The 13,306-nt window shown below is 41.6% G+C and overlaps 1 protein-coding gene across 3 annotated transcripts in view; it reads right to left on the reverse strand.

Annotated features, from left to right (window-relative positions):
* Positions 1-4,737, reverse strand: part of klhl14 (kelch-like family member 14) — a 114,523-nt gene extending 109,786 nt beyond the window's left edge. The window contains exons 1-2 of one of the 3 annotated variants that reach the window (XM_078398524.1): positions 4,305-4,737; positions 2,710-3,585 (exon numbers count right to left, since the gene is read on the reverse strand). In XM_078398524.1, the coding sequence (XP_078254650.1) occupies positions 2,710-3,563 (854 nt within the window). In that variant the 5' untranslated portion in view covers positions 3,564-3,585; positions 4,305-4,737. Of the gene's footprint in view, positions 1-2,709; positions 3,675-4,119; positions 4,244-4,304 lie in introns of those variants that run through there. The other 2 variants (XM_078398525.1, XM_078398526.1) reach the window with 2 other exon arrangements.
* Positions 4,738-13,306: the final 8,569 nt, after the last annotated feature.

Raw genomic sequence — 13,306 nt, forward strand, 5'->3', positions numbered from 1 at the left:
TGCCCTCATCAAACTTTGCTCAGAGGGTGGTGAATTGTGGAATTCATGGCCACAGAAGACTATGGAGGCTGTCAATGGATATTTTTAAGTCAGAGATAGATTCTTGATTAGTACGGATGTCAGATGTTATGGGGAGAAGGTAGGAGAATGGGCTTAGGAGGGAGAGATAAATGAGCCATGATTGAATGGTGGAGTAGACTTGATTGGCCAGATAGGCTAATTCTGCTCCTCTCTCTTATGAAACGTATGAAACCTTTTGGTCATATCTTCAAAAAACTTAATCAGATTCGTGAGACACAGGTTCCCACATACGAAACCATGCTGACTATCTCGAGTCAGCGTTTGTCCATCTAAATACATGTATATCTTATCTCTCAGAATACTCTCTGTAACTTTCCAACCACAGATGTTAGGCTCAGTGTCCTGTAGTTCACAGCTTTTTCTCGTACTACTCTTTTACTTCATCTGTTACACCTTCAATTTTTCAGTTCTTCAAACGCAACACCGTGATAATATCTCAATCATTGACTGTTTAATTACATTTAAAGTACTTTCCAAAGGAACTAATTCTCTAAAGGTTGGATGCCAAGTATTGTAATATGACAATTAAACTGAGGTAAGGTGAAAACGTCTAAAACAAGCTTTTCGTTAATCATAGAGTTTGATTTTAGCAAGACCTGATAAGCCATTGTCACTGAGATGTCAAACTGAAAAATATGGTTTCTTACTTTGCAAGGCAAAATATTTTTCAATAAGCTTCTTAATAAATAGAATATTACTGGCATAGGTTATGAAGATTTACCTGTAATAATTCATACTGAATTATGCAGGTAAATGCTGAACTTGCTCTTCCATCACCTTCCCTTTAGGATTTTCTAGTCAATAGGCATAGTACCTCCAGTAACCATTGTCTGGTTGTCCATTATGTGGCAAGGAAATTATATGGCAAATTATTGTATTAAGTCATAAAAATAGTCAGAAATTACTGCAAGTATTATGTGAAAATTACAAAAGATGACTTCTGTCAGACACATAGTATTCTTTTATCATGCCTCCAGTATTTCAATTATTTTAAAAGATATGTATACCACTGATGTTGTAACTGTAGAACGCTGTGGATGAAAGGCTAATATTCATAGAATCACGACACTATGTGCTTTTACTTATGTGCCAGATTTTAGGGAGTTTTTTCAACAATACATATTATATATTGCACAGATGGATTATGATTAAATCCTATGATCCTTCATTGTTTTCCATCAGGTTAGATGTTTTGATGCCAAGTCACATAAAACACTGCACATAAAAGGATATAAACGCAATCAACTATTGATACAAGGAACTGTAGATGCTGATTTGCCCCCAAAAAGGGCAGTAGCAACTCAGCGGGTCAGGCAGCATCTCTGGATACCATGGATAGGTGACTTTTCTGAAGAAGGGTTCCAACCCAATGTCTTTTCTCTGACTAGGTAGCATGCAAAGAAAAGCTTTTCACTGTAACTCGGGATACATGATCATACTAAACTAAATGAAACCAAACTGAAGTATCTTTGCCTCCAGCGATGCTGCCTGACCTGCACTTTGTGTATTTTTTTACGAATGATCGAATAATAATGATTAGTGTTAAGTATCTGCTGATCCATATCTGGGGACTGCAGCATGTACATCATCACTTGATATGGCACAGGTTGCTGCAATTAATGCTTCAACTACTTCCAGTCATTTGCAACATCACTGAAGGTCTTATTTCCAGTGAATGTATAGGTCTCTGGAGAGCTACTTGGAACAGGGTGAAGTTCATTCCACATGGCCAGACCAAACACATCATGAACATTCAATTATTGGACACCCATAAATGTTGGTCATATGTGGTCCCTGTCATAACCAAAGGAATGTGGAAATGGCACCATGGAATGGACCTACAGAGAAAGGATAAGTAATGGAGGTGGCTTCAGCTTTGGAAACGCACAGCATGTGGTTTAAACATTATCCAGGTATATCTGTTGCTGGGATAAGAGGGCAGCGAGGAGGAGGAAGGGGTGGAGCTGCTGAATGTTTCACGCTGGGCCCAATCCATCTTTTTGGTGGCTTGATCATAAATCTTAAACATGCCACCTTAAACATCTCTCCAACAACAGCCCCGTGGAGGATGTGTGCCAGGGAGGAGAAGGGGGGGGGGGGGGGGGGTTGCAGGAAGGAATAACTTAGTGAACCTATTCAACAGCCACTTCTCTCAGCCACTGAAGAAGGTAAGGAGAAAGTTGGTTAACAGTGGTTGATCGTTTCCTCGGTGCCAATTTATGGGCGTGAATGATGACGTTTTTCGTGTCTAACTGCATCGCCCCTCAAACTATGATACTTTTGTTTTTGCAAATATTAACACTGCCTTGTGTGTGTGTGTGTGTGTGTGTGTGTGTGTGTGTCTGTCTTAAAAATTCTAATGACTTCCGGATAACCTGGGATCAGGTTAATGAAAATCCAGCAGGAAGCCAAAGCAAGCACCCCCCTGGCATCAGTCTGAAGAAGGGTCTCGACCCGAAACGTCACCCACTCCCTCTCTCCTGAGATGCTGCCTGACCTGCTGAGTTACTCCAGCATTTTGTGAGATAAATACCGTCGATTTGTACCAGCACCTGCAGTTATCTTCTTGTACACCGTTGTTGAGCCCTGAAACTGAGCAAAGCAAGAGGCATGTTAGTTCGTTCTCACCTGCTGGACAGGCTCTGGCGGCAGTGCTGCCTGAACGGCATGAGGTGGTAGTTCATCGCGTCCAGCAGGAGTTTCTGACAGACCGGGTCGCTCCGCATGAAGTCGACGGACTGCACCCTCTCCACCAGCTCTGTGGCGGGGATGAGGGCGAAGCGGAGCCGCTTCATCAGGTCCGGGGCGTGCTGCATGCGGGTCTCCCTGTCGTGCTCGATCCACAGCACGGACATCTGGAAAAGAGCGAGCTCCGACTCCACAGGTGGCGGCGTCGAGTCCATCATGGCGCACACCTCCTCCAAATTCAGCAGCAGGATGTCCTCCACGAAGTACTTGTTGGCCAGCTTCTTGGTCTCGTCCAGCCCGTGGATGGCGGCGATCTGGCAGATCTGCTTGTAGTTCTGCATGGATATCTGGTCGTTGAGGAACTGGACGCAGAGTTTGGTGACGGGTGGGATGTGCAAGATCTTGCTGACCGACAGCACGTCCTCCACCGTGTCCAGGGAGAGGGTCATGTTGGCCGTGTAGATGTACTCCAGCACCAGGCACACCCCGGTGGCAGAGCAGCCCTGCAGGACAATGTTATTGATGGACCTGGTGATATCCTCGACCGGGGAGGAAGGTGTACGTCTCCCGGCTTCGTTTGTGCTGTCCTTGCGCTGGCTGTTATTGGAGAAGAGCGATCGGAAATACTGGGAGCACGAAGCCAGCACGGCTTTGTGGCAATGGAACTGCTGGCTTTGGGCTGTCAGAGTCACATCGCAGAAAAGCTGCTTTCGCCACAGTAGGTTGAGACCGTGTAGGAGGTTATCACTGTGAGAAGGGTCGAAGGTGGACGTCCTGTCTCCAGATCTTGACATGGTATCTAACTTGGGACACCTCCTTAAAAACAAAAAAAACAAAAAAGGAGTCACACATTTCACACAGTCAATTTCACAGCCATTCATTCCCCGTGACAAACATTTCCATGTAAGTAAAGCGAGGTTTCTCGGACCAACGCTTCATTAAAGGGCAAACAAAAAAAATGTTTTATTCTTGTTACAAAAGACTTGTGTTGTAGGCGAAATCTCTCCGGATTTTAAGCCCCTTCCGCTAATTTTTCGCCTTTATATTTTGCTCGGTGTTAAGCCGGCACACCGCGATTGGAAGTCACCCCCATAATAAACATTAAAGAAACATATCAGGTTTAAATCGCGGAGCCTTTTGCGTTCAAGGTTTTTTTTTTTCTAAAGCGGACCGCGAATGAAATAGTTAAAGTTGCATGTTATCTAATGATGTTTTTTTTTAGAAAAAAAATACGACCAGTTCATATATAAAGACCCGTATAGTTGTTGGCTTTAAGCGTGTGTTATAACAGACGTCAGGGGTCAGATTCTTAATAGAAATAAACTTCAAAAATCGTAAGCAGCGCCTTACTAAGTCAAGCCGCCGAGCTTCCATGGTGCATAGTACCACATGCACGGATCTCTTTAAATTTAGCAGTGGCCCCTGTCCATGGATTCCATGGATTCTTACAGTCTTGTTTATTCACCAAAGCACCTGTCACCGCCTCATCTCCCCTGTGTTCCCACTCGTCACCGACGCCGAGGCCACAAACTTACCTGTGTACACTGGGCTGCAAACTAGCGTCCACTTCGATCAGAGATCTTCACTTTTATAATATATTTTTTTCTCTCCTCTTTTTTTCTTCCTTCTCTTTGCTTCGATCCCCCAGTAAAATCCGTATCCGATCAAGCTCCACGCGTTGCAACTTCAGCAGTTACGCTTGCGAGGTTTTTTTGTCGTTCATCATTTGATATACTGTCTCCAGAATTAGCACCAGCAAGAAGTCTGAGAGCAGCTTTCGCAAAAAAATGTACGTGTGACAAATTATGCTACCAAGAAACAACACATCATTATCCTTGGGCCTGGGATTCAGTGAGTCGTAACAAGAGTAATAGGAAATCCACGGTTGGGGAGAGAAACGGTCGCGCATCGCCAGTGAAGAGTGACCATGAAGGGGCTGGATGCTGGAGAGAGTTTTAAAATTATGGCTCAAGGCTATTGTAAAATTGTCGTGCGTAAATGACTGCGCAGTCAAACATCTTAGAAAAGCAGTCCCCTTTATAAAGAACCGTCAAGTTTTAGTGCGCATTGCTAATTAGTCAATTTCTCTTTCCTTCACAGCCTAGCGACTTCAGCTGAGCTGAAACTGCTAATTCTGTGACCAGGCTTCTTTCTCTGGGTGAATGAATATCTCACAGGAGAGGGAGAAAAAAAAGACTCTGTCCCACAAAATATTTTTCTCCTCATCTTTCACATGCATGGATTTATGAAGGTGGATGAACAATGCAATCTTCAGATGATGGCACAAACTTTCTTACCATTTTATTGCCTGTGCAGTTGCATAAGATGACATACCAGTACCGTGCTGTCTGCAGTAATGAATTGCACGGATTCTATCCCATTAATACTGTTGATGCATTGAAACAAAGAAATGATTATCCACTTGATATTACGATCGTTGGAAATTATCAGATTGTCTTGTTAATGTCTTGGTAACACTGACATTTTTGTTATTAAGACTTTCTCTTTCAATTGCATCAGATGACATACATTGTCAGACCAACACTGCTATAATGAATTAGTCTGGCTTATATTACACTAACACCATTGCGGCATAAAACATAGAAGTTATTATCCCACTCCTATCAGATTCATTTAAGATAAAGCAGATTGCCTTTATAATGTATCCAAGTACGGGCAAATAAAAATACACAAAGGGCTTGGCTCCTCGCTGCTGAATTGAATCCAACAAAATACATGGGGCATTAATGTAGATCATGTGTGTTCAATTGATGGTCTGCTGCTTTGAAGGCACCAGGTGTAATGTTTACATTTGTCAAAATAAAGAAATCAGTTTTAGGAAGTGCATTACACCCCCCTCAGCGTGTCAAGCCAAATTTGGTTTTGGTGAATTGGCGTTGATGAAGTATTTCGCATATGGTTAATGCCGAACACTTAAAAGGACCCAAAAATAGAAACTTTTTATCCCAACCGTTTTAAAAATCCACAACAGTTCCAACGTGAATTGGTTGGTGATTTAAAACGTGGAGTTCCAATAAGATTCGACCCATCTGCGTAGATCAACTTTATTTTGTGTGATAATGATAGAAGCCAACTGCATCATTTTGTGCCCCAGACCACGCATTTTTGTTTTACTATTCATTATACAGAGATAAATATCATGATGCTTCACTTAACATGGAGATAAATTGTGAAAAGGGCAGATCCTCATTGATCCCGCATCCCTAACTAAAAACAGTCCCTACTTTGTCTAGTAGAGATCTGAGGACATAAAATACAATTCGTTTCTAATTGGTTGGATTAATGGCTTCCTGAGGTTTTGTCTTCTGCAGGAGGTCCATGCCTACCATGGATGTCTGCTCACACCACTTCCAGCCGACATAAATAAAATTTAAATTATCCGGGGTACCATGCCAATATTAAACAAACATGAAAATTCAACCAAATTAATAATTCAATAACATTTTATCCAGGGATGATTATGTGTCGATATTTGTGAGGTGGCGTTACATCCTGATTTTTCTAAACCCGTATCAGAGATAGGTAACGACACAATTACTTAGGGTCGATGCTGGGTCTCAGCGGCTGTAGAGCAGAATTCTCCCAAGCACATTTTTACCTACTGGGTTCAGCACGAAACGTATGCTGCAGGCAAAGTATTATTTTTCTAAATCGAAGGTGTCAGATGGTCACGGAAATGTGACTGCCTGTTCTAGACCAGTGCCTAGATTCTTCAATTTGTGGCTTGTGACGCATCGTTCTAAATGCTCCAACTGTAAATCCCGGGTCTTGTGCCTGTAAAAGAATGTTATCGATGGTTTATACACAGATCTGTCTTATTTAATAGTTTTGGCAATTTCAAATTATGGGTATATTAAAGGAATACCGGAATTAACTATAAAGATTCCCTCTTTGGTTTGAATTGTTCTGGTTAATGATTATGCATCCTTGTATCTATATTTCCTGAATGCAAAATGCAAAGAGCATTCAACTCTGAGAAGGCTCTGTCCGGACTAAATGGAACCGGGCATTTTTCTCTCAGTGACACCAGGACAACAAAGATTGTACAGGAAGGAACTGCAGATGCTGGTTTACACTGAAGAGACACGAAATGCTTGGAGTAACTCAGCGGGACAGGCTCCATCTCTGGAGAGAAGGAATGGGTGACGTTTTGGGTCGAGACCCTGCTACAGACTGGAAGTCAGGGGAGAGGGAAGCTAGAGATATGGAAGGGTAAGGTGTGAAAACCAGGTCAAAGCAGACGTTGTTCAGGGAAATGTAGAATCGTTCATTGTTGGCTGAGGGAAGAATCGTTATTGAATGATGCCGCAAACACCAGGCAACGGGGAAAGGTGCTACCATTCCTGATTCTATTCTTCCAAAACCCTGTACGTGACCATTCCCCCTCTCTACTTCTAACAGAGAATTGTGTAAAACGAGGAGCTCATTGCCAGGTCAAACATTTCTTCCTTGAGATCTTTTACTTGTGCATGGCTCTGATTTCCTTACCATCCACCCCCCCCCCCCCCCCCTCAATTTCTGCATTCAGTCACACCATTGGAACAAAACATTCAATACATCGCATTGTTTAAAGGTGGCAGTTTAATGCATTTTCTTTCTGCGGCCTGCAAGAGTTTAACAGGATTATCCCCAAAACCACAAAATATGATTAGTTCAATGCACTACTAAATTATGCATTGGCTGTGTTTTGTGTTAGGTTTTATGGGCAATATATACACTGAATATAATATTTTTGCTTACGTCGTACTGGGGCTAATGCTTTTGATAAAACTTCAGAAATCCAATTCTCCAAATTCAGTTTATGCTGGAGCCAGCGATTAAACACAGTAATTCGCAGAAATTAATTTAGGAATTTAGCAATCTAACATTACCAGTAGCATAACTGACTGTAACAATCCCACCGACATTTTTGCACCTGAAAACTAGTGACCAAAGGATTCTTCACAACACATTTAATTTCAATGAATTGCATGTTCATTCCTTCCGGTCATTAAATATTAAAACACCACACTTGTTTCAGGTCAGTGCAGTCTAAATCCTTGCATGCTCTGTGACCAAAATCATGATAAGAAGAATCATGATTTTGGTGTTAAGAACCTGAGTGTTGACAGAGCTTCAGAAAATTATTGATATATAACATTATCACCCTTACTGTAAAAAAAAACACAACCTACACATTAAACAGCTGTATTTACAAGTGCAGATTTAAGAACCCAGCTTTTTATGGTTCTTTTGCTGTATTTTTGTCTTGGGTTCATGGAAAAGGGCACTCTTCATCAGCAAATCAAAATTTGTCGTTTACGTGTACTGCTTCTGTAGAATTAACAATCGGCCCCCATTTATGGATTGGGTAATGGAAATCACTGGAGGATACCCACATTTTCAAAAATGCATGGAAGACCACATTGCCAGACCAATGCATGGAATTTAAAACCAATTGTCCAACCCACTCTCACTGAATGCTATATTGAAGCGGAAAATCATAGTAGGGTGAGTGAGTGCACAAAACTCAAAAATAACAAAATCAAAACCACAACTCTAAATGCCCATTTTAGAACTTATTTCTCAGGCTCATGGCATGTGAAGGTACATTTGTACATGATAGTGATTCACAGCCCTTCATATGTGAAGTTTCACTCAGATGACGTCAAGTTCATTCACCAAGTTAGGTTGGTCAACTTAGCCTCTTTGGTTAGGGGGCGTTTAGAGCATTGTGTGCAGTTCTGGTTGCCCCATCACAGGAAGGATGTGGAGGCTTTGGAGAGGGTGCTGATGAGGTTTCCCAGAATGAAGATTGGAATAGGGGGCAATAGCTACAGGGAGAGGTTGGACGGACTTAGATTGTTTTCCTGGAACACTGGAGGTCGATGGAAGACCTGATAGTAGTATGTGAAATTATGGGAGGCATAGATAGGATAGAGAGTTAGAACTTTTTTCCCATGATGGAAATGTCAAAGACTAGACATAACTTTAAGATGAGAAGATGCAAAATTTAAAGGAGATTTATGGGGCATTTTTATGCAGAGAGCGATGGGTACCTGCAATGTGCTGCCAAAGTTGGCGGTGGAGGCATAGTGGCATTAAAGAGACATTTAGAGAGGCACATGGAAGTGCAGGAAATAGAGGGATATGGATCACGTGCAGGCAGAGGAGATTAATTCAGCATTATGTTTGGCGTGGACATGATGGACAAAAGTCCTGTGCTGTACTGTGCTATATTCTATTTTCTAAGTTGTGGACATTTGTCAGATATAAAGTCTGGGAAAGTCATGTTTTTTGACCAACTATAATTAAAGGTGAAGTGCAGAGAGAAATTCCAAATCACATCTTGCCTCTTAACCAAGTCACAAATCTCTACCTCACTCCTTGTTCATATTAACTTGATTTTTAACAGAAAAACTCCTATCTTGGTTAAATCCAGTTCAGTATAGAAATATGCCTCCAATTTAATTTGTAACTATTTTGTAATGATTAAAAATGCAGAAATCTTTCAATTAGCTGATTTCATTCAAATACAATATTGAAAATTAAAAATAGTATTCTGTACTAGTATAGTATAGGATCATGGAATCATGGAATGGTGACCTGCTGAAGAAAACCATTCAGCTCATTGAATCTCATTGTAGACCACTCCATTTTTTCCCCAATAGAATTCATCTGAATCCATTTTCAGCAATAACCCTGAACCTTCCGCCAATGATTTTTAATCCATATCCTTTTGTCCTTTGACCCTTCCATTGTATTGATCCGATTTAAAATTATCACAATCTTCTACTTCTCTACCAAATCTCTACTCAACCTTCTCCTGTGCTAAGAGAATGGCTTTAGGTTCTCCAGTCTGTCCTTGTAATTCATCATCGCTGCAACCATTCTGGTAAAGCTTTTCTGTTCTATCCCTTGGATCTTACATCTCAGAGATGGCCATGGTGTGTGCATTATCTTGGTGTCTCTTGAAAGTCCAATGTAACTTTTGTACACTCTGCTCTATTTATAATACCACAATGATTATTCTCAACTTACCTTGTATCTTTAAAGATTCCTGTACAAATGCACTTGCATTTCCTTATTCCTACAACCTTTTAAATGGTGCTATGGAGTCCATCAGGCTCCAGTCAAAATGTATACATTTCCTAACATTTTTCGCGATTGGTTTATCATCGAACCACCTGCAACTCATGCGAAAAAAGTGTGATGCAGCATGGAAGAATCCCATTCAACCCAACTTGTCTGTGGCCGACTTTGGATCAAGGAATCTATCTGGTGTTTCGAGACTGTCCTCTCCCCATAGACCACAAAGAATCTCCCGCTCTGGTGCCAGTCTAATTCCCCATGAATGCCAATGGCACTTTGTAATTTGTTTTAATCCCATGTTTAAACAGTGTGTCCTAGTTTATAACTTGCTATGTAAAACAAAATATCACCCTGGTTCTTTTGCCAGGTGTCTGAAACCTGTGCACTTTGAGAACTGATTGTCCTTCCAATGAAGAATGTTTTTGCTTATTTACTATAACAAATAACCTTGATTATGATCCCCTACTAATCCTCTCCTTAAACTTCTGTGCTCTACATGTATAATAACATCACACAGAAATGTTTTTGGCTAATATCTAATATCATCAAATAGGAATGGCATGGAAGACATAATGGATGACATGACATGACATTCTATTTATAACAATGAAATTCCTGAGATCCAGCTGATCGTTGCTAAATCAACCAAGTTCAGCTATGTTGGGAGAGCCCTACAATCCCAAAACTCATCAGCAATATTTAATTGTCAGAATGCAACATTGAGAAAACAAATACATTACATATTTTCTTTTCATCTGTGTCCTTTCATTTTATATTATTTTTGTTCAGTAACGAAGGAAACATAAGTTCTATAAGCCCATATAAAAGTGAAATGAAGGGGAAAGTGGTTAATGGGGCTGTGATTTCTAATTGAGAATGTAAAATATGCTGTGGAAATAATGAGAAGACTGGAATGTGAATAATGTAGGGGTAGTGCGGCCTAGATTTGGTTTTGGTACCTGTGCACTGTTGGTCTACTTGTCATTCTATAAGCACTAATACTTAGAAGCCAGCTTTAGGGTCCTTTGTCCGTCATGTGTAACAAATCACAAGTAGCGTTGTTACAATTTCTACCATCTGCATTGTCTTTTGAAATGGATGAAGCATCACTTTGGTTTTCAGCACAAGTCACTGACCCATTTAGAAAGGGTCAGATCTCTTCAGACTTTGAAGTCTATGGCTTAGAAATTATTTTTAGTAACATTAGCGGCCAAAGGCTTAACATATTCATGTGACATTCATTTGCCTGCCAGTTTAGCAATAATGTACCATATTAAAAAATATTAATGGAGTTCATTGCTGCATTAAAATAATGAATGGCAGAATGTCATACAAACATGTGAAATATTTATTAGCTAATATCACTCCCAGTAATCTCTTGGTTTACAAGATAATTTTTCATCCTTTTAATATCTTTACTGTGGGTTGCACATAGTTTGCTGAGTAGCTTGATGAACCCATCCTAAGAAATGGATCTTTGTGCCCATTAGTTCCAGCAGGGCAAATCTCCACAATGGGCTGTTTTTGTCATCTTGGATCTGCATGGTTTCAGTTCCAAAGTTGAAGGGTCAGTCTCTGAGAAGTAATTTGTCCCAATGGCAAGAAAGTCAAAGAAAGCACAAACTTTGCTTTGTGTTAAAAAAAAAAATGAAGATGAAGAACAATTAGCATAATTTCACAATTTTATTACATTACAAAAAAACTTAATGGACTTAAAAAATCTTAATGTAGATCGAAGCAACAGATGCAACATTAAATCATTTTTATATAAAAATTCTCATTATGTTATTTTGAAAAGCAGGGAGGTTCCCTGTAATCTCTGGCCAACATTAATTCCCAAGGAACATGAATAAAAACTGATTATCTGGTCATTATCCCATTTTGTGGTGTAACCTGGCAACTTGACAGCCATGCTCAGAATTGATAGTTACAACTGAACTACATCTACTGCATTTCAGGAGTACCTCATTGGCTTTGTGACAGAGCGAGGTTGTGAAAGTCATTTTAGATATGTTGGTTTGATGCCTGCAGCTAAGAGAATACATTTGCAGAAGCAAAGAACTGCAGATATTAGTTAACACGTAAAAGAACATAAAAGCGCTGAAGTTACTCAGCAGGTCAGGCAGCACCTCTGGAGAACATGGATAGGTGACGTTCCTAGTCGAGACTGGATGGTCAACCCGAAATGTCACCTATCCATGTGTTCCAGAGATGCTGCCTGGCCTGCTGAGTTACTCCAGCACTTTGTGTCCTTTAGAATACATTTACAGACTTCTCCCAGAAAAATGTCACAAAGCTGTAGAAACCACCCAGGAGTGACTTAGATTTTTTTTTCTCTATGGTAGGAGATTTATGCAGCATTCATTCAACATTTCCACACTCAATGTAGCTTGCAATAGGAACTCTTTGAATGAAACTCAATGATGTGACAACAAGATTTTTGTCCAAGTTGTGGTCAAGTTTATAGGTGTATCTGTACTTGGTGGAAGAATTGATCAGACTTGCACAAACATATTTCAGGTAAGAAATTAAAAATATTCAGATGGATTCTTATAATTTATCAATCTGGAGTGGAAGCCAGGTCTTTATGATACTAAAGGAAAATATAGTATCAGCTTTTCCATCCATGTTTCATTGCCATCTTGAACAAGAACAAAGACATTAGACAACAATTGCATTTTCATCCACAGTTGCTTTTAATTTTTTTTTCTAGATTAACATTTGGAAGGAGCATAATCACACTTAAAGTGTTCAGAGTTTAACATGTCCATATTATCATGCTGCCATAATTGGATAATGAATATTCCACAAATATATCGATTACAAAACAGAAATGTACTTTCCTCTATTTATTTAATACTAGACCGAGTGGACCCGTTGGGCCCAAACCACTCCTGCTTTGGTGCAGCACCCTCTCCTCCCCCACCCCCCCTTCCCTCCCCACTCCCCCCTCCCCTCTCCACCTTTCCCTCCCCCCTCTCCTCCCCACTCTTCCTCCTCCCTCGCCCCTCCCCCTCCCCCTCCGTCCCCCTCGCCTCCCTCGCCCCCCCTCTCCCCCTCCCCCCCCTTGGGTTGCCTCTCCTGCATTGGTGCAGCACCCTATACTCCTCCACTCCCTCCTCCCCCACTCCCCCCTCCCCTCTCTCCCCCACGCCCCCTCCCCTCCCCCTCCCTCCCCCTCCCTTCACCCCCTCCCCTCACCTCCCTAACCTCCTCCTCCCCTCCTCCCCTTCCCCCTTCCCCCTCCTCTCCCTCCCCTCCTCCACCCCTTCCCTCCCCCACCCCCTCCCCCATTCCTCTCCCCTCCCCTCCCTCCCTCCCTCCCTCCCTCCCTCCCTCCCTCCCTCCCTCCCTCTCTCCCTCCCTCTCCCCCCTCCGTCCCTCCCTCCCCCCCTCCCTCCCCTTCCCTCCTCCCTCCCTCTCTCCCGGTAGCAACCTGGCTCCC

Source organism: Rhinoraja longicauda, chromosome 4 (genome assembly GCF_053455715.1).
Source record: "Rhinoraja longicauda isolate Sanriku21f chromosome 4, sRhiLon1.1, whole genome shotgun sequence".
NCBI lineage: Eukaryota > Metazoa > Chordata > Chondrichthyes > Rajiformes > Arhynchobatidae > Rhinoraja > Rhinoraja longicauda.